This window comes from Euphorbia lathyris, chromosome 9 (assembly GCF_963576675.1).
Source record: "Euphorbia lathyris chromosome 9, ddEupLath1.1, whole genome shotgun sequence".
Taxonomy (NCBI): domain Eukaryota; kingdom Viridiplantae; phylum Streptophyta; class Magnoliopsida; order Malpighiales; family Euphorbiaceae; genus Euphorbia; species Euphorbia lathyris.
This window is the reverse complement of record NC_088918.1, coordinates 46,660,805-46,682,855: the sequence shown is the minus strand read 5'-3', so window position 1 is coordinate 46,682,855 and position 22,051 is coordinate 46,660,805. Positions and strand designations below refer to the sequence as shown.

The following is a 22,051-nucleotide window of genomic DNA, read 5'->3' as shown; positions in this document are numbered from 1 at the left end:
AATTAATTTTGTATCCTTTATATTTATATGAAAAGTATTATGGATAATTCATAATAAAACAGTTTAGATATGTAATGTGTTTTCAAATAAGTCTTAATATGTAAATAGGCTTATAATTTGGTCCACTTATGTAATTTTCCCTTATTACATTTTTGTATGAAATAATTTTCCCTTACTGTTAAAGGATGTAACTTCACAGTAAGCAATTTGACTATCAATCAGTCAATATTGGGCTATCGAAGGTGCATCTCAGTTTATTTCTCAATTAGTTATAGGAAAAATTACAAAACTAGGTCAAATGGGAAGCCCATTTATATATTTAACCCATTTACTTAACCTATTACATATCTAGACTGTTTTGTGTGACTTTCCCATAATACCCCCAATCTTTCATCTTCATCTTCCTCTTCCTCTTCCTTACCGTTTCCTCTTCACCAAAAATGGCTCCTCCTCCTTCCACAAGGATCTAACCTGCAAAATCCGTTGTTGTTTGACGACGTTCTTCAAAACTCCTACTCTGGTGAGAGAAAAGGGAAGCGAACGACGATAGAGGAAAAACGAGAGGATGATTTTAGGCCGAACGACGGTGAGAGAAGGTGAACGGCGGTAGAAGAAGGTGAACAGTGAGAGCAAAGAAGAGGAAGAATGCGAACAGACGGTAGAAGAATGTGAACAGTGAGAGAAAAGACGAGGAAAAAGGCGAACAACAGAGACAATGGAAGAAAGATGGTGATTTTAGAGCGAACAGCAACCTCGTTCCGTGAGGCGGAGGATTGGGAAACGCAGAGAAAATGCCTAATTCATTTATGTTCTGATTTTGTTGTTAAATAATGTTAGAATCCGTTGTTGTTTGCCATTTTTTGTTATATACCACTTAGCGAATTTTGTTAAAAACACATTCAGACTTCGCATATGCTAACTAAAATCATCAACTAAACCAAACATTAGCTTCGCAGACTTCGCATATGCTAACTAAAATCATCAACTAAACCAAACATTAGCTTCGCAGACTTCGCATATGCTAACTAAAATCATCAACTAAACCAAACATTAGCTTCGCAGACTTCGCAGACATCGCATATTTAGCTTCACAGGGTTCGCATTATGCTAACCTGGGTTCGCATTATGCTAACCTCTGCGAAGTCAGACGGGAGGAAGACATACGCGCGTAAATATTGAGGGTATTATGGGAAAGTCACACAAAATCAGTCTAGATATGTAGTAGGTTGAGTAAATGGGTTAAATATGTAAATGGGCTTCCCATTTGACCAATTTTTGTAATTAACCCTTAGTTATATATAAAGAAAAAAGAAAGGCAAAAAAAAGAATTAGACCTGATCGTTCATTTTTCGGTTCATTCCTGATCATTTATTTTTTATCTCCTCGATCACAAAAAAAAATCAAATTTGAACATAAAACTCGATTATAAGAGTGTTACTCATTTCACATGCTTTCGAAATTTATAATTTTTCACTGTTTAAAAACAGTTTTGAATGTGAAGTGTGGTTATAAAAAAAGCTAAGGATAAGGTACCAAAATAGGTCTAAGGTTTTTGGGGAAGTACCAATTTAGGCTCAACGTTCAAAATAGCACCAATATAGGCTTAACGTTTACAACATAATATCAATTTAGGTTTAACGTTTACAATATAGCATCAATTTAGGCCTCACGTACAAAATAGCACCAATATAGGCTTAATGTTTACAAGATAATACGAATTTAAGCTTAACGTTTATAAAATATATACAATTTAAGCTAAACGTCACAATTAAATTAATCATATTATATTCTTTCCCTGTTAACTTTATATATTATCTTTTTATTTTCTTATTTATTATAATACAGTTAATTAGTATTCTTGCCCATTAAAACCTTATATTTGTTTTTCATCAACGATTAGTTTGCATATATTACGTGAGCAATGAAATTTAGTAGTCATGGAATCGTTGATGAAAAACAAATATAAGGTTTTAATGGGCAAGAATACTAATTAATTGTATTATAATAAATAAGAAAATAGAACTAAATAAAAAAATAATATATAAAGTTAATAGGAAAACAATATAATATGGTTAATTTAATTGTGACATTTAGCTTAAATTGAATATATTTTGTAAACGTTAAGCTTAAATTCATATTATTTTATAAACGTTAAGCCTATATTGGTGCTATTTTGTACGTGAGGCCTAAATTGATGTTATATTATAAACGTTAAGCCTAAATTGATATTATGTTGTAAACGTTAAACCTATATTGGTGCTATTTTGAACGTTGAGCCTAAATTGGTACTTCCCTCAAAACCTTAGGCCTATTTTGATACCTTATCCCAAAAAACTATAAAAACCTTAATTCAAACTGTAAAAATATTTTTTTTTATAATTTCAAATACATATGAAATCAATAACGTATTTTTAGCAAAAATTACTTAATAACCCCAAAAAATAAATGACCAGAGGCTAAGCCTTTGTTTGGGAGGAGGTTAATGGGAGTAAATGGGAGTAATGAAAGGTTAAGTATTAAGTTAACCTTGTTTGTGAGTTATTTTTTGAGAGTAAATGGAGGTTAATGGGGTTAAATGTTTACTTCATCTAACCTCCAAACTCTAACCTCCAAATTGGGGATTAATGAGAGTAACGTAAACGTTTTTAAAATTTCTTGTCTCTACAGAGTAAATTTAACCTTCCATCCCCTCCATATTTAAACTCACAAACGACGTTAACCATTTAACCTCATTTACATCCTATAAACTCCCAAACAAGGTTAATTTTTAACTTTCATTTCCATCACTTCCCTTCCCTTTCCATTACCTCCTTTAACTCTCACTTTCATTAACCTCCAAACTCCCAAACAAAGGCTAAATGTATCCAAATAAAAGATCAATGACTGAATGAACCAAAAAAATAAAAGATTATGCATCTAACGATATTATTATTATTTTTTTGCCAAAAAGAAAAGACTCGGTCACATCTCAATTCCCCTTTAGTAATGCATAATCTGAAGCAGACGAAACCCTCTCCATGAATTATTTTACTCCCTATTTCGAAGGAAATATAATGAAATATATGCCACTAGTTTTTTCACATCTTGTTCTTTGTTATTTATGATTATAAGTCAAGTCAACAGAAATTCCAAAAACAAACAACAAAATTGATTATATTATTCATGTTACACAGCTTGACGTCTCAAAATTGATGGTTTTTCCCATTTTCTTATAATTTATACCCAAAAGCCTAACATGTTTTTCACATTAATTTCGAATCCTCTCAAACTCCAACATAGAACATGGACTAGTTTGCCTTGTTTTAGTCTTTAGTAGCAACGATTACATTATTCATGGAGCCATATCTGCCAACTGTATTTTCCAGCACTTGGGATCCAATTCAGCCTGTCATCATCAAACCAAATTAACACCTAGTAATTACAAGGTTTTAGCAGAAAAGCAGTTATCTATTTCACTTGTAAGAATTCTTTGGGTTTGTTCAAATGTATAGTCTCAAAACTAAAATAGCAATTTCCTATCCCAAATGCCTTGTATTTCAGTTAAAAAGTAGGTGCATTTACAAAAACTTAACTGTCTCGGGGCCCTGGATTTAATTTCTGGAGGGTAATTCTTCAAAAAAAAAAAAAAAGTTCTGGAGGGTAAAACATACTAAGTGATCGTGTCGGCATATTCTAACCCTTAATTTAAAATTATCAACTAAGATCTAACTGAAAATATATTTCAATTTCAAGGGAGGATATAATTCAAAAAAAAAAATTCAAGGGAGGATGGAAATATATCCTATAATATGTCAAATGTATATTTTGAATATAATTTCTGAACACAATGTTCACCCAAACACAACTTAATCCCGGTGCCTTTACCAAGCATGTCCAACCTAGAAGAGAACTATCATGCCAGAACTTTCAAGTAGCCAATGGGGTATTGATCACGAGCCTACTCATGGGTTGAACAGAAATACCTGACACTCTTTATCTCTCCATTCAAAAAGGCAACCCCGTGCTTCCAAATGTTCAAAAAGCCGTTGTGGCAGTAATGCTTTAAAAGATGCATGAAGCTTAGCTTTTATTAGTCCTCCACAAGCCAATAAAGCAGCTCCCAGTCCACCTGGAGTCAAGCCCTTCAAGTGTAACACTGTCAAGTTCTGAAGGCAGCTGATGCTGGCAAGGGATAAAAGTCCCACATCTGTAACTGAGCTATAAGATAAATTGATCTGCAAAGATAAGAATGAACCACATTGCATATATCGGCCTCATCCATAATGTAGTAGAGTTAGCAAAGAAATGAGACAGAGCTAGGAGAGTTACCTGTCTAAGGTTTTGAGAGAAGTGAGCAAGTGGAAGCATCCCAGCATCATCAATATTGTGACACTTCTTTATGTCCAACTTATAAAGTTGCTTACAGCCCACAGCTATTGCTGCAAGACCCAAAGATGTGATCAGAGGACATCCTCGACTCTCAATCGTGTTTAGTCTTGCGCATTTCGAGAGTGATATCAAAGATTTATCAGTAACATCTTTGCAGTAGGACATATTAATTGTCTCAAGGTCAAGGCAACCAGAAGCAATTGCCAAAATGCCCAAATCTGTTACTCCAGAAGATCTGAACAAGCCAACACCATCAATTAGTTCACAAGTGTCTTCATAATTCACTTAATTCATAAACGAAATGAAATTTGAAGGCACAATTTTCAGTTGTACTTGGTTACTGTCACAATGAACTGAGATAAAATAAATCCATACAAAAAAGACTGACTTCACCCAAGGGAACAAGGATAATAGAATACAAAAGCAAAATTGAGACCTGTACAGATCGAGCTCAGCAAGTTTTCGGCAATTCATTCCAATAGGAGTTAGCCCATCATCATTTATGTTCAAGCAAATACCCAATTTCAAACTGCAGAGTTTGAAACATCTAGATATTGACTTAAGACCTGCAAAGAGAAAAAAAGAAATAAGTATGACAGGTAAGAGATAAACTGTCACTACACTACAATGGAATGAAGGAAAAGAAGAACCTTCATTATCAATCTCGTTATCTGTTAAATCAAGCTCCTCAAGAAACTCACACCGCTGACCAATCAAGGTAAATGCTTCCCTAGAAACCAGGGTACATGACTCCATTCTCAGAGAAGTGAGAGTAGTGCATGAACTCATAATGTGGGCAATAGAAACATCAGTTATTTTGCGACAACATGTAATGTCCAGCTTCCTCAAGTCTCTATGTTTTGTTACTAGACAGGAGAGACCTTCATCTGTCACTCCCGTACACTTGCTTAACCTCAGTTCCTTTAGTGATACACACCAATTTCCCAGGGCATTCAATCCAGTGGAGGTAACTACACAACCATCTAGTTTGACAGATTGCAAATCTGAAAGCCTTTTCAGACTATTAGCAAGAGACAGATTGACCTAAGCCAATGGGATGATCAAACACCACAATGTAAGCATGTCAATCAATGAAGTAAAAACTGTGAAATGTATAACTAAAGGAAGAGAACTTACAGGGGAGCCATATGCTAAGATCAGTTCCTCTAAACCTCCAACACCACTAATGAGGGAGGACAAACCAACATGACTAACGTTCTGACAACTTGACATATCAAGTTTCTGAAAAGAATTATATAATCGTCAGCATGAGTCAAAGTTTAGGTCAGTCAGAACAAATAATTAAGGAAATGTTATACTATAACTTCATGTCAATCATATCAATTGTTGTACCTTATGCTAATATTACATTATAAATATACTACCATATTGTGAATTGAACGAAAAATAAGAGGACATCTTACGGCACCAACTAGTCCTTAACTTTCCCACAAAGAAGAAAACAAAAAACAGAGAAGAAAAAAAAAACTAACAGGTGGCTACAGCCACTTATTTTATCTGTCCAGTTTTCATTTGTGATTTTGGAACAAAAGGGAAGCAATGCTTAACGAGATGAGATAAAGTTAATTGTTAATCAATATACCTTCAGTGACTTGCATCCATGCTTGAGGGCTGTAAGGCTATCATCATTTATTCCATAGCATCCTTCCAGAATCAAATCTTCAAGATGTTGTAGTTTCAAAATGGAGGATAAGCACTTACTTGTAATCTGGCAGCAAGAAGAACACTTGTGAAAAACTAAACTTAGCACATAACAACGTCAAAATAAAACGAAAACCTTGAAAAATTAAAGGAAAAAAAAAGAAAGAGCAAAATTGAGGAACCCATGTATTATCAAGTTGACTTATGCTGAATTCAATATGTAAAATGACAAATGTTTAAAACTAATCCATAGAGGCAAAGGTAACAAACTCATAAATGGTACAGAAACGGCAGAAGAAAATGCTAAAATTAAGAGAAAAAAAGTGCACAAGGACAGAAGTAAATACTAGTACTACAAGAATGAGCAGTAAATTCGTACCGGCAAATATGAGAGATCCAAACTTCGAATATCCTTACACTTGACAGCAATCAAACCAATCCCCAAATCAGTGACACCTAAACACCATTTCAAACAAATCAACCTCAGTTTCTTGCAACCAACGGCGATACACCCAACACCCATATCCGTAATCAACTTGCACCTTCCTAACCACAGTCTCTCCAGATTCTTAGCCTCGGCCACCGCAGCTGCAGCCGCATCTCTGAGCTCCGTAGCGTTAGACAGGTCAATATCGACCAAATTCTTGCAATTCAAAGCCAAATTAATCAACCCATTGTAGGAGAACAACCTGGAGCGCGAGAGATCAATAGACCGGAGTGAATCGTTGCAAATATTAGAGATTACAGTAAGAGAATTGTCGTTTATTCGAGGACAAAGAGAGAGATCGAGGTGTGTGAGATGTGGGTATCTATTGAGGATTCTAGGGAGGTGTTGTTGGCGCAAAGGCTTGAGAGATTTGCGATGCTTAGATTCCAAGTTGTAAAAAAATTTGCAAACCAAAGAGAATGACTTTCTATCAAGAGGATTTGAGTGAAGAAAGTCTAAGATAGTGAAAACAATCCCTTCAGATAATAGATCAAAGAGTTTGGTGCCATTTCCGATTTCAGTGCTCTTTTGCCTCTTCATGGTCATAAATCATGAAACAATTCTGACTTGAGATGATTTGATATGGAGTTTTGTTTTGTTGAATTTTGAAGAGGAGAGGAAGAAAAATGGAGGAGAGAACCCTGGAGAGTCTGGTCCGGCACGGGTGTTGTTACTTGGAGAGCGAGTGAAGAAGGATATTCAAATTACAGTATTACCCTTGATGTGCCTTTCTAAAATGGGTAATTAGGAATTGGGTTTTGCTAAATACCGCCCCCTAAATGACTTATTACCGCTCCCTCTTGGACATTTCCATCCTTTTCATTTGTTCTATCCAAAAACTCAAAATCCTCTCTCTCTCTCCCGAGCAAGAAATTGAAATGTTACGAAAATGGATCCGAGCATTCCGAAAGTTGACGAATTCGAACATAAGGTAATGTTTCGATCCTACAACTAACTAAATTTCCGATATCTGTCAAAAATTTTAAAAAAATTCTATGTGTTTTGCCTAAACGGGTGGCGCACGATGTCCATCCCACGGGCCAAACGGATGAACTTTTCGTTCGGCCCGTGGGACAGGCAGTGTGCGCCACCCGTTTCTGCCTGGGGTAAAGCGGGTGTCATGCCCGCCTCCCTTAAAAACGGGCCGAAACGCACTGAAACGTTAAATTTGTAATTTTTAACGACTTTTTTAACAATTGTTATGCATTTTTTATATATTCAGGAACTGTTAGAAGATTGGAATGCGGACGAGATTGATTACAATCGCTGTTTCAGAACGGACACTGTTTTCCCTTCATGTTCTGATGATGTTGAATGGGCAAAAAATGTTGCTATTCAGAATGAGTTTGAGCTAATAATATATTCGCACAAATACAGGGGAAAGCAGAAGCTATTGAGATGTTCACGGGGTGAACGCTATAGAGGAGTTATGAAAAATCCCGAAGAGACTTTAATAAGAAGAAGTATGTAGACCTTTCTGGTTGGGGGATTGATGCGCCCGTGGACTAATGCCCAACGGAACTCAGTAAGGGATAAGTGTACCCCGTCGCTACCAAGTAATAATCTGGACAAGTCCAGGTATCGAATCCACAGGATTTACTCTTGCAAGTATCGAGCTACTAAGTTTCTAATGTTATCTAGGCTATGGGAGTTCGAACGATGGCTCGAACAATATTGTTGCTGCTCCTTTGCTATTGGAGCAATGTCTCAAGGGTCCGGAGTTGGTCCCTTCTCTTACTTACATAGACTCGACACCGGTTGTGAGTCATCTAGGAAGGACTAGCGTCACTGCCCTGTACGGGAAAATCATCATGGAGGATGATCCTGTACCAGTCGCAGTGGCGAATCTAGGATTTGAGGGAGGGAAGGCAAAACTCTATGCACAACCAGTCCGGTGAAAGCTGATTTTCAATGAAATGATCATGCCTACAAGAACAAAAACCATGGAGAAATATGATCTTATATTTGGCCACATCTTTTGAGACACCATGCTCTTTGTAGGCCAAATACCTCCCATCTCTAAGCTTTATTCTTTGTCCTGTATAGAAGGCCCACCTGGAGAGCCACATATCTTGGGTGGAGGAGGTTGTATCGCCTGATAAACCCATGCCAAAATCCCCACAGTGAAAACCAACAATGCTTTCATAAGGATACCTAAAAAGATTATGATCGAATTCGGGGAAGAGGCATAATTGAGTTATTGAACACAAAAGCATGAAAACCATAAAACAATACGGGGGACACTTAAAGTATCATTCATATATATATATATATATATCCACATTATAGGAAAGACCAGAAAAAGAATATTACAACCTCAATCCAATAAATTAATCTGGTATTGCTTTAATAATGGATGCAATAATCTTGTTTTAAAATGCAATTTATGTGCCAATGGATATTATTATAATACAGAAGACTATAAAGCTATAAAGGCAAAAGCAATTTTTCTATGCTTTTAATATCCTAAGATTAATTATCATTTTTTGTTTCAATTTACAGGAAAAACGAAATTGATATGATTAAAGTCAGAGTAAAAAGCAAGTGAAATTGCTAGCTTGAAACAATGGACTTTTCGCAGAATTTCCAATCAAGCAAGGAAATATATAGAAATCAATCAATAACTGAAAGAAAATCACTCAATGAAATTCCAAACCCTTAATCAAATCGCATTCATAAGCCGTGAAGTTCTAAGACCTAAAGATATGAAAAAGCGAACACGGTCTGTATTGCTGCTTGATTTTCAGTAACTAAACAATCAGAATCACCACACAGAAGTCTTAAAAACGAAATCAAATCAAAGAAAACAGATAGAGAGAGAAAGTAAACCTGAAGGAAGCTTGAAATTGATTGAGGTATTGTTGGAGATGGTGGCCGGCCGGCGGCGACACTACTCGGTCGATCGGAGAAGGAAGACGTTGGCTGGACGGAGAGAGAGGAGGAGTTTAAAGCTTGGAGGAGGAGGGAGCTCGGCTGGCATTCGAAAAGAATCGATCTAATGCTACCTCTATATACATCTTCTTTTTAAATTAAAAATCCACAAGGTAAAACGATGTCGTTTTGGAGTAAATTTTTTTTTTTAGTCTGGATGAAGGGGGGCCAAATGCCCCCTTTGACCCCCCTAAATCCGTCCCTGACCAGTCGTGCTATCCTAGGAGACAAATGCTTCAAGGTTCCTGGTAAACTTTTCAACTACCTTTCACATATAATGACATTAAGCAAGTAGTTTTTAGACTCGAAATTAGTTTGGGATACGCATGTTGATATTTTCGTGTGAGAAATGATCAATGCATGATCGGGAATAGCCCATTTAACGTAGAAAGCAACTAAGTTTTACTTGCAGTATGTTTCTGTCTAATGATAACCGATCGAGGATGGATTTCTGGAATCCATCTTCAATCGAAGAAGGCTTCATCGATCGAGTACCGATTGATACTCGATCGGTGATACCTTAAACAGGGACAAGGAATCCCAAGAGGCATAGCTGATACGATGTGCTTGGTAGTCGATGAGGAGAAATCGATCGTCGATCGAGGATGGGTATCTTCGATCGGGGATCATGTCAAGGACAGACCCCTTAATTTCGTTTCTGTGTGTGATACCCGGGTTTTCAAAGTGTGGAAAAACCCTAAGTCGTTTAGAATATACTTGTGTAACGTTATAGCTGAGGCTTTTCTATTGTTATTTTGCAGGCTCGTAAATGCAAGTTGGATGGCAACCTGAAGGTGTGCACCGACTGGTTGAAAGTTGTGCCCCTGGCTGTCAGGGAGAGATTGAAGGAAAATATACAAACACAGGCACAACGAAAATATAATTTTTTTACCTATTTCCCTTAACCCAAGATCTGTTAAACGTTATTTCACATAAAGAGGGATAGAACGAAATACCTTTATTAACGTATCTACAGTTGCAAACAAAGTGCCCACAACTCGTAATCCCGAGTTTCACAAGCGCAAACAAAACAACAAGTAAACGATTAGAATACAATCGACGAATAGAAATCAAAGAAGATTGCCTCTAGTAAATCAACACAAGATCAAGGATAGAGAAAATGAAGAGAGAAATTAATCGAATGGAGACGAGCGGAGTTTTCTTCCTCCCTAATATGTGTTGGCCGAATTCTTTAGTATAGGGGGGGGGGGGTATATTTATAGTCTTTTAATTCCAATCCCCCGTTAGATTGAATTAAAACACTTAATTAGAGTCATATTCCAAATAGTACTTCTAATAAGATAATATGAATATTATAATATATCTATATCTTTTTTTTGGTAGGCAAAGGAAGAAAAACAACAAAGAAACAAAAATTAACCCGAGATTAGCCTGGGAAAGCTAACCCCAACTTGATCAGCTGAAAGTAAAGGCAAAATGAAGTCCGAAGGTGACGAAAAGGTAGAGACACCAATCATCCTCTCCTGGCCCTCAGCCTCAAGGCGGTCGGCAACCTTGTTCTGTTCTTTGAAAACATGCCCAAAACTGATTGAGTCAAAAGAAGAACAAAGCCTTTTGATCCCTTTAAATAAATTCTGGCTGCCAAAACAAGATGACATATTATCAGAGATAATCTTCACAGCTTCAAGGTTGTCGGATTCCACAATCAACCTTTTTAAACCCATGTTCTTAGCGAGTCTAAGCCCAGAGAATATTCCCCAGAGCTCAGCAGAGAAAGAAGAACCTACTCCTAGGTTCTGAGCAAAGCCAGACACCCAAGCACCTCTAGCGTCTCTCAAGACTCCACCAGTTGCGATCCTTCCATCCGAAAGACAGGAGCCATCAGTATTTAATTTTACAGTGCTTCCCCGGGTTTGCTCCAACCCAATAACTGAACCACCTTCTTCTGGTAAGTAAAAGGTAAACCCTCCTCCTTAAAGCTTTCAATAATAGAGTTAATTTTTTTGGAAAAAAAGGCAAGAAGGTTAGGAAAGGTAGGTGCTCCTTCTCCAAAGATATCCGCATTCCTCCATTGCCACAGCTGGTGACAAACAACAACAAAGAGAATAGCACCATTTTCAAGCTCAGGTAATAACAAACCTTTAACCCCATCAATAAACCAATTCTGAGTAGGATAGGCCAAGAATTTAGGCAGCAGATAGCTCGGGAGGACTTCCCTCCAAACCTTGTTACTCTTCTCACAGTCTCTAAGAGAATGGCAAATAGTTTCAGCCTGACCTTTGCATCTACTGCAAGTATCAGCCTCCACTAAATGGTGACTTTTCCTTTCCACATTAGTGAGAAGCCCGTTCTTAACCCTAAGCCACAAGAAACTCCTTATACGATAGGGAACCTTCAGGGCCCAAATGCTCTTCCAATCTATTGAAGGAGGATAATCCGAGTTAACAAAGAACGCCTCAAAAGCAGATTTACAAGAAAAGGCCTCGTTATTGGTAAGGGACCAATAATGACTATCCTTATCACCCTCCTCACTGCTCACTTTAACACCCCGGATCTTCAGAAGCGACTCAAGATTAAGGTAAGCTTCAAATTTGGACCAAATCTAATCTCCCTCTGAATCCACCACATTTGCAATACTCCAGTGGCGGGTCTCCAGAGGCGGAGGAGCCACACACTCCTCTAATAAGGATTTTCCCCCCAACCAGGTGTCGTTCCAAAAACTAATAGATCTACCATTACCCACCGACCAACCAATCCCAGAGCAGAATTCAGAAAAAAACTACATTCACCCCTTTCCATAAGAAGGAACAACAAGGAACTCTATCTTTTGGTCCCCCAAAAACCTTATCTTTCCTGTATTTACCACATAACAAACGAACCCAAAGAGAAGACGGGGACTGCCACATTCTCCACAGAAGTTTCATCAGCAGAACTTTATTATTATCTCTAGCTTGCCTGATTCCTAAACCTCCCCTATCTTTAGGTTGGCAGACTTCCTTCCAAGGAACCAGATGAATTTTATTTCTTTCTTCCGAGTTCCCCCAAATGAAGCGACGATTGATTTTATCAAGGTCATTAAGGACAGGTTCCGGTAGCTTACAGGCTTGCATTAAGTGATTTGGAAGAGCACAGTTCACTGATTGGATTAAAGTAAGATGGCCCGCCAGAGGAAGGGAGTTGGCTTTCCAATTAGCACACATCTTATTAGCCTTATCAAAGATCTCTTTAAAGGAAGCCTTTGAAACCCTATCACTATGGAGAGGGACTCCAAGGTAGTTACCAAAAGCCATGGTCAGAGGGATACCCGAAATCTCACTCAACTTCTTACAGACCCTTTGGTCTATGTTTTTAGAGCACAACATCCTTGACTTCTGAATGTTAAGTTTTTTACCAGAAGCAGAGCAAAAGTTATTAAGGATATCCATAACCACACCAATTTGCTCTTCACTTCCATCCACAAAGATCATCACATCATCAACAAAGAACAAATGAGTGATTGGAGGGCAGAATTTATTAATGGCAACAGGGTTAAGCCTCCCAGAATTAACAGCATCCTGGATGAGGTGAGTAAGCCTCTCCATGGCGATAGCAAATAAGAACGGGCTCATAGGATCCCCTTGACGGATGCCCCTGGCAGGCAAAAACTCCTCAGACATATCCCCATTAATCAGAAGTTGAAAGACCAGGGAAGAAATGCAATCCTCAATTAACTTCCTCCACTTATCCGGAATCCCAGCTTTCTCCAAACTATCCAGAAGAAACCCCCAGTTAATTCGATCATAAGCTTTTTCCAGATCCAGCTTGAGAGCCACAATACCTCGCTTCCCCTTCTTAACCTTCATTGAGTGAACCATCTCCTGTGCAATAACAATATTGTCCATTATCTCCCTTCCCGGGACAAAGCTTCCTTGATTCTGGCTAATAATCTTCGGGAGAATACACCGAAGTCTATTAGCCACAATTTTGGTGACCACTTTATAAATCACATTGCAAAGACTAATATGTCTCATCTGAATGAAGGAAGAAGGCTTCTCCACTTTAGGTATTAGGACCAGAAGAGTCTTATTCAGAAGCCTAATATCTTCAGAGCCTTCAAAAACCCCTTTAATAAAACTGTAAACACCCTCTTTAACAGTCTCCCAATGTTTATGATAAAAGCCAGCCGGAAGCCCATCAACCCTAGGAGCTTTAGAAGCACCAATACTAAACACAGCCTGGCTAATCTCTTTCAGATCAATAGGGTGAAAAGCTTCCCTAACCTTTTCCTGACCAACTGTCGGAAAAGTAAAAACAGCCAGAGCACAATCTAAGTCCACCGGGACGTCTTTATATAACTCTTTATAGAAATTGATAGCCAAGAGCCGGATCTCCTCATCCTCATAAATCCAGTTGTCATTCAGATATTTAATAGCATCAATTCGATTCCTCTGCCTTCTGATAACTGTAGAAAGATGAAAATACCTTATATTACGATCTCCCTCCTTAATCCATATTTTCCTCGATTTCTGGAACCAGAGAAGCTCCTCTTGCTTCAGAACTGCTTCCAGCTCATTCTGGAGGGATCTCAGGAGACAACTCAGACTATGATCAAACCTGATCTCCAAGCAACCTTGGATACCTTCCATCCTTCTAAGAATTTTTTGCTTTCTTCTAAAGATGTTGCCAAAAATGTTCTTGTTCCAGCTAACCACTTTACTTCTAAAACCTTCAGCAGCCTGTAAGACATTTGTATGAGGTTTCCAATTATCATGCACAAAGTTTTTAAATCCAGGGTGTGTTTCCCACGCCACTAGATATCTAAAGGGTCTCTCCCCTCTCTGCCGAGGAGCTCTCACCAATCTGAACAGGATAGGGCAATGATCCGAATGACGGAAAGGGAGATTTAACACAGCCGCATCCGGATAACTGCTCTGAGCCACAATGTTAGCATAGACTTTGTCCAGACGAACAAAAGTACTATTACGCTTCCAAGTAAACTTGTGGCCAGCAGCCCCAAGATCAGTTAGGTCACACAGATCCATATCCTTCTTATGATTAAGACACCTATTGATATAGTGATTCCCACCCCCTCTTTGATCACTCATAATAGAAATATCATTAAAATCCCCAGCAACCAACCAGGCCTCCACCATATTAGTACTAAGAGAAAACAAAGCCTCCCAAAGGCGTTTCCGGTTAGCCAGAACCGGATCAACATATACAATAGTGAGAAAGAGAGGTTTATTACCAGGGAGGGTAACTTTACAATGAATAAACTGTTTATCAATTTTGACAATATCAAACTGAACCAGATTAGGCTTCCAGAAAAGCCAAATCCCACCCGACCTGCCAGTAGCCTCCGATCTAACACAGTTCCACTTCCTAAACACTCTAACCACCTTATCAGCTTTAACTCCACTGATCTTAGTTTCCAGCAAAGCAAAACAAGAAGGATCAAAGTGTTTAATTAAATCTTTAACATGGATGCGGGAAGCCTTGCTAGCCGCTCCTCTAACATTCAAAACAAACAAATCCATAAAACGGAAGACTACTAACCCCAGGCCCAAAACCCTAAACCAGATATTTATTAGGGGCTCCAATGAGCCTCAAAGAGGTACCTACATGACCCCTTTTATCCAACATCTCCAATGAGCTTTGTTTATTCTTATGGTTACCTTTAGGTTTCTTCATATACGTTTTATTAACCCCTATAGTCCTCTCATTTCTAGGCTCAACACAGTTAATAGGAATACTAACCTCTTTGTTCTTTCCTTTACTTTGTGAGGCTTGCACCTGCGAACAAGCCTGGACCTCTTCTTTGGACTCGAAGAGAGGGCTGTCAGCTTTTACATTTCTTTTTGTCGGCTCCACCGACTCTAACCCTGGCATGCTTGAAACAAGATGCTCATTGGATTGATCAGAGTCCTGGTCCTCCTCAATGGTTAGGGCATCAAATCTAGAGCCTGAGCTAATGACCGCATCTGCGCTGGCTTCTTTAATCTCCTTCAAAATTGGTACCTCCTTCTTCCCTTGATCATTTGGAACCTGAACAGGATCCTTAGTAATGTCAGGTGGACGATTCTGGACACTAGCAGCGCGAGTCCTTCTTCTCCCTGACCTCTTAGCTACCATCCAATGACCAAAATTCCTTGCATCCACAAGGGTCTCCTCTTCTCTAGACTTACTAGCTTCAACAGTCACTTCAGCCACCTTCTTTCTTTTAGAACAACCTTCATAGGTGTGACCAAACATACCACACTCATAACAAATGTTATGGACCCCTTCATACTCAATGAAATAAACTGTATTTTGTAAACAGAATTTAGACAATAGGGGTTTAGCCAGGTCGATGTCGATACAAACTCTTGCAAACTTACCTCTAACTGCCCCAATGGTAGTTTTATCAACATGGTGAACTTTGCCCACCAGCCCGCCTATCTTATTAAGAAAAATTTCATTATAATATTCAATAGGGAGGCCCGGGAATCTCACCCAAGTTAGAATTCTATTCACGGAACAATCATGAGGATTGAAATTAGGGACCCATGGCCTTAGGGCCAGAACATGATTAGAAATAATATATGGGCCCCCATTAATCACAGCATTATAGTCCTCAGCACGGGTAAACTTAATTACATAAAAGTCATTTTCTAAGTCAGTGATACTGACTTTTCCTTTCTTAGTCCACTGCGCCTGGATCCTCTGAGCAAAATAATTAAAATTAATTCTTTTCATTAACACCGTCACTATTAACGACAACTTCCACTTAGCCCGAAGGGCACGTTTATGAGCCGAAGACAGTCTAATCACAGGACTCAAGGGATCCTCCTGTTCCCCATCCTCCCCATCTGAGTCCGAAAGGAACTCCTCCAAATCCTCCTCACTTCGACCTTCATCAAATAAAGGTTCCTCCTCAACAACTCCCATCACAGTATCCTTCCACAAAGCTTTCCCAAAACCAAGCTCTGAATTACTGTTTTTGGAATTAGAAATTTCTGGCCTGGAAACCTTAGGCCTACCATCCTGGCCACCTACACAAGTGTCGGCAAACACTTTAGAACCAAAAGAATTCAAAGGCTCCTTAACGACCTCCTTATTTTGAGATTCACCAAAAACCTCCGACCCGACAGCCGAATCGCTGCTGAAAAATATTTTATTACCACCAACACCTGCCCCCGCGTCTACCAACAAGCCAATCGCCCCCCTTCCGGTCAATGTCCGGACGGGAGACGCGCCTCCCCTGCCCCCTTCAGCGCCAGCACCAGCGCCCCCCAACAATCCTTGGATGGCCACATCTCCACCCAAACTAGGCACGCCCTCCCCCTCTTCAGGCGGAAAAAACCCCTGATTCCCAACAATCCCGATACTCACCTCCCTCCCTCTAACCACGATCTCTCGCCCTTGTCCCTGAGCCGCCGCCCTACCCAACCCTACCGCCTGACCCCGACCTTCTATCCCCAACCGCCCCAGCCTTTCACCCGACGCCGACCTAATCCTCTCCCTTTCCCTAGATCGGTCCCTCTCCTTCATCGGCACCGACCAGCGCAGAACAGGCGGAACAAAATGGAAGACGATGAAGACGCAAACAGATCGCACGCAAAGAAGATGCAAAGCAGGTCGCTGCCCATATAATATATCTATATCTAATATAATATAAATAACATTTATTTATTTTTTGTGATAGGATAATATTTTTCAATTAGGGATATAATCAAATTAAATCACCTAACGAATTTTATCCTACAATTAATTTAACCATAATTATAATGTAATTATAATTATCTAAATTAATTAATTAAACAAAATATACATACTATTATTTATTTGTGATAGGATAATATTTTCAATTAGGGATATAATCAAATTAAATCGCCTAACTAATTTTATCCTACAATTAATTTAACCATAATTATAATCCAATTATAATTATCTAAATAAATTAATTAAACAAAATTAATATACATACTATATGTATATTTCGGCCCCCTCTCTCTCTCCATTCAATAATTACTATTTTGCCCTTTTTTGGTTCCAAGTCTCACATGTGACCCATTAGGTTCTTATTGCTACTAGTCGTATACATTTGTTGAATTAATTTCCAAAATTGCATTCAACCTATTGTATATCGGAATGAGTGTGCAGACTGTGAATAGCAGAACCGTAAACATTCCCCAAGAGCCATAAGAAGACAGGTTGATTTTGTCGTTAACCTTTCCGTATTAGGTTCAGTATAATTCGATCCTTCACCAGTTATATCATTGAACGAATCTTGTAACTATGGATAGTGTCAAGTTACATATAACGATACGTTCATTTTACTTGTCCAGGTAGAGTTGACTCCGAAAAGATAGATTAAGTGAAATCTCCCATTTTATCAGGAGTGATGAATGCTCAATCTAATATTAATTATTCCGCAATTACTTTGTGTGATAGCCAACGCATGCCCGCACACACCCCAGGATCCTCCCTGTTATGGATCGTGTTTGAACAGAGTCAAAGCATCACACTCCATAATCCATAATCACTAATTAATATTTATTTGAGTCTGAGGATTACTTATGCCTACTAATACCAATGTGATAAACATGTGACATAAGATAAATCCATCCATCCTGTTATCTCAAGTCGGGTCCCCAATCCTAATGAACTCCTTCACCGGATCCATGTAACTGTCTAGATATCTCCATATCTAAAGCTTGTGAGATCAGCTCTCTGTTCATAACAGAAGACTCTATTACATACAAGTCTCAACAATATTATGTTAATCCCATAAACACATTACTTAACTTGGGGTGGTTTTAAGTTTATTAGTTTATTATAAGGTTTGGTTTCACTTCATGCTTGTATGAACACTTTATAATCACTTTAAATAAACTTCGGGATTTTCTTTTATTTGACTTAATTAGTTCTAAAAGATGAATGCCTTTATATAGTTAAACATACTATATCTTATAAAAAAATGATGTAAAAGAACAATTCATTTAAAATATTTATATCCTGAAACAATTGTCTATAGAACATAAAACCCCAACATTCTCCCACTTGGACTAAATCCAATTGTTTCTGAAACTAATGCCAGAAGAATTCAAATGACAATCATGAACTCTTTGGGGTCAAAGGCTTTGTCAACGGATCTGCAATGTTGTCCTCGGTGGGCACTCTTTCTATTCTCACATCTCCTCTGGCTACAATCTCCCTTACAAGGTGGTATCGCTTAAGGTAATTCTTGGATGCATTATGAGACCATGGTTCCTTTGCTTGTGCAATGGCTATGTTGTTATCACAGTACAAAGTAAAGGGATTCACAATATCAGGCACCACTCCTAGTTCAGTCACGAACTTCCTAATCCAAACTACTTCCTTTGCTGCCTCCGCAGCTGCCATGTACTCAAACTCGGTCGTAGAGAAAGCTATGCTTCCCTTCTTGGAACTCTTCCAACTGACAACGCCCCCATTCAGAATAAACAAGTATCCTGACAAGGATATAAAATCATTATCATCTGTAAGATGACTGGCATCTGAAAATCCTTCTATTTTCAATTCCCTTTCTCCATACACTAGGAACATGTCTTTAGTCCTTCTCAAGTACTTAAGAATGTTCTTGACGGCATTCTAGTGATCATCACCTGGATTTTCCTAATAGCGACTTATCATGCTCAATGCAAACGCTACATTAGGCCTAGTGCATAGCATAGCATACATAATCGAACTGATCGCACTGGCGTAGGGAACTACAACCATGAGTCTCTTATCATCTTCCATTATAGGACACTGATGATTGTTTAACTTTATCCGATGTCGTATGGGTAAGTTACCTCTTTTAGATTCAAGCATGTTAATCCGCTTTAACACCTTATCAATGTATGTAGCTTGTGAAAGACCAAATAGTCTTCTTAATCTGTCTCTATAGATCTTAATCCCTAAGATATAAGTTGTTTCTCCTTAGTCTTTCATAGAGAAGTTACCTGATAACCAGGCTTTCACGATTGTAGCATAGCTACATCGTTTCCCATCAGTAATATGTCATCCACATATAGTATGAGAAACACGACTGAGCTCCCACTAATCTTCTTGTAAACACGAGCCTCTTTGCAGTTTTGCTCGAAACCAGATTGTTTTATGGTTTCATCAAAACGCTTGTTCCAACTCCTAGATGCTTGCTTGAGACCATAAATGGATCTCTGGAGTTTGCAAACCTTAGTTGCATCCTTTGATGTAAAACCTCCAGGTTGCATCATATATACATCCTCAAGTAGGTTTCCGTTTAGGAAAGCTGTTTTCACATCCATTTGCCAAATCTCATAATCAAAATGAGCGGCAATAGCAAGCATAATTCTGATTGATTTGGACATGGCTACTAGAGAGAAAGTTTCGTCATAGTCAACCCCTTGTCTTTGATGATATCCTTTCACTACTAACCTAGCTTTATAGGTACTAACCTTTCCATCCATGTCTGTCTTCTTCTTGAAGATCCACCTTCACCCAATGGGCTTTATCCCTTCGGGTGGATCAACCAAAGTCCACACTTGGTTGGTGTACATGGAGTCCATTTTAGAATTCATGTCTTCAAGCCAAGCTTTAGATTCTAGACTAGTAAGAGCCTCTTCGTAGGTCTCGGGTTCGTCGTCTAATACGGGAACCTTTTCATCGTCTCCCACTAGAAAACCATATCTAACTGGTAGTTCACACACTCTCTGAGACCTACGAGTGGGTAATGACACTTGTGTCTCATCAAATGAGACAGACTCGGGTTCCACCATCTCTTCCGCTGTTTCAATAGGTGTTTGCTCTTGAACTTCCTCAAGTTCAACTATGCTTCCTATTCGTGTTTCTTCCAGAAACTCTTTCTCTAAAAATACCGCGTGGTTAGATACTATTACTTTCTGATCATCTGGATGATAATAGTAATATCCCAAAGTTTCCTTTGGGTATCCAATGAATGAACACTTGTCAGATTTAGAATCCAATTTATCTGACACTATACGTTTAACATATGTTGAACACCCTCCATATCCTCATAAAAGAGAAGATAGGCTTCCTACCAATGAATAGTTCGTATGGTGTGGAACTGGCGGATTTGGTTGGTACTCGGTTCAAGGTAAATAGAGTTGTTTCTAAAGCATAGCCCCAGAAAGTCTTTGGAAGAGATACGATGCTCATCATGGACCTACCATATCTAATAAGGTACAGTTTCTCCTTTTAGATACACCATTGTGCTATGATGTATAAGGAGGTGTCTATTGTGAGCATATTCCACATTCAGTTAGATAATTCAGAAAATCATCTGAAAGATATGAAGGAAAATAGGCTAACGTTTGGCAGCGGAAATATAAAATTTTTAACCTTTTTCCATTAACCAAGATCCGTTAATCGTTATTTCATATAAAGAGGGATAGAAGGAAATACCTTTTGAAGATCTATCTACCGTTGCAATCGTAGTGCCCACAACTCTTACTCCGAGTTCCCGAGCACAAGACAAAAACACAATTCAAAATATGATTAGAACTCAACCGTATAAAAGCAACCAAAGTAGATTCCCTCTAATAAATCAACACAAGATCAAGGATAAGAGAAAGAGATTAATAATCAATTGAAACGGGAGGAAGCGGTGGATTATTTCGTCCTCAACTGGGGTGTTGAAATTCTCTCTCTTCGGTTAGCTAGGGTTGGCCGAAATTCTCATGTAAAGGGGGGGTATATATACTCTCTTGTATCTAAACCCTAGTTAGATAGAATTAGGTTACTGAATAAGAATTTAATTCGGAATAAAATTCTTATTAGTTATTATCTATAATTATATCTAAATATAAAGATAATAATAATAAATTGACAGGATCATAATAGAAGCAATTTAATCTCATTAAACCTCCTAACTTATTTATCCTTTAATTAATTTAATTCACAATCATAATCTAATTAGAATTGTTAAAAATCAAATTAATTATTTATGTATTTTATATACATAAAATCGCCCCCTATCTACTGGGCCTTAGTGGACTCAGTTGGACTTCCATCAATTAATTAACATCTGTTTCTCTTTTGGGCTCTAAATCTTATGTGTGACCCATTAGGTTCTTATTGCTTCTAGCCGTATGCAACCATTAAATTAATTTTCTCAGAATTATATTTAATCTTTGCATAACGGAATGAGTACGCGAAATGTGATTGGCAGATCCGAAACATTCCCCCAGAGCTATAAGAAGACATGTTGATTGTATCGTTGACCTTTCCGTATTAGTTACAGTATAATTCGATCCTTTATCAACTACATCCTTGAACAGAATCTTATGACTATGGATAATGTCAAGTCACATATAGCGAGACATTCGTTTTACTTGTACAGGCCGAGTTAACTCCAATTAGATAGGTTAAGTGAAATCTGCATTTCAAGTCTTAAGCTATCACCTTGCAAGGATTTAGAGTCAAGTCTTCCACAAGCGATCCTTGGACGTATCTCCCATTTATCAGGAGTGACAAATGCTCAATCCAATGTATAACTATCCTGCAATTACTTCCTGTGATACCCAACGTCTGCCGTTCACAGCCCAGAGTTATCTCTGTTATGGATCGTGTTACAACAGGATCAAAGCATCACATTCCATAATCCAGAATCACTAATTAACATTCCTTTGAGTCTTAGGATTACTTATACCTATTAATACC

General features: G+C 38.3%; 1 protein-coding gene across 1 annotated transcript; it reads right to left on the bottom strand.

Moving 5' to 3' along the window:
* Nucleotides 1–3,110: 3,110 nt before the first annotated feature.
* On the bottom strand, nt 3,111–7,199 carry LOC136206391 (F-box/LRR-repeat protein 3). The gene is made up of 8 exons (XM_065997422.1): nt 6,410–7,199; nt 5,972–6,097; nt 5,506–5,610; nt 5,019–5,412; nt 4,805–4,934; nt 4,309–4,603; nt 3,963–4,214; nt 3,111–3,385 (listed from the first exon to the last, which is right to left on the bottom strand). The coding sequence occupies exons 1-8, from the start codon at nt 7,061–7,063 to the stop codon at nt 3,332–3,334; spliced, it is 2,010 nt and encodes a 669-aa protein (XP_065853494.1). The 5' UTR covers nt 7,064–7,199; the 3' UTR covers nt 3,111–3,331.
* Between the last annotated feature and the right edge of the window lie 14,852 nt (nt 7,200–22,051).

Coding starts and splice junctions, on each gene's coding strand:
- LOC136206391 (XM_065997422.1), bottom strand. CDS start 7,063: ATGACCATGAAGAGGCAAAAGAGCACTGAAATCGGAAATGGCACCAAA. Junction 6,098..6,409: donor TGGATCTCTCATATTTGCCG/GTACGAATTTAC, acceptor TCTTGCTGCCAG/ATTACAAGTAAGTGCTTATC. Junction 4,935..5,018: donor TAACGAGATTGATAATGAAG/GTTCTTCTTTTC, acceptor TTCTCTTTGCAG/GTCTTAAGTCAATATCTAGA.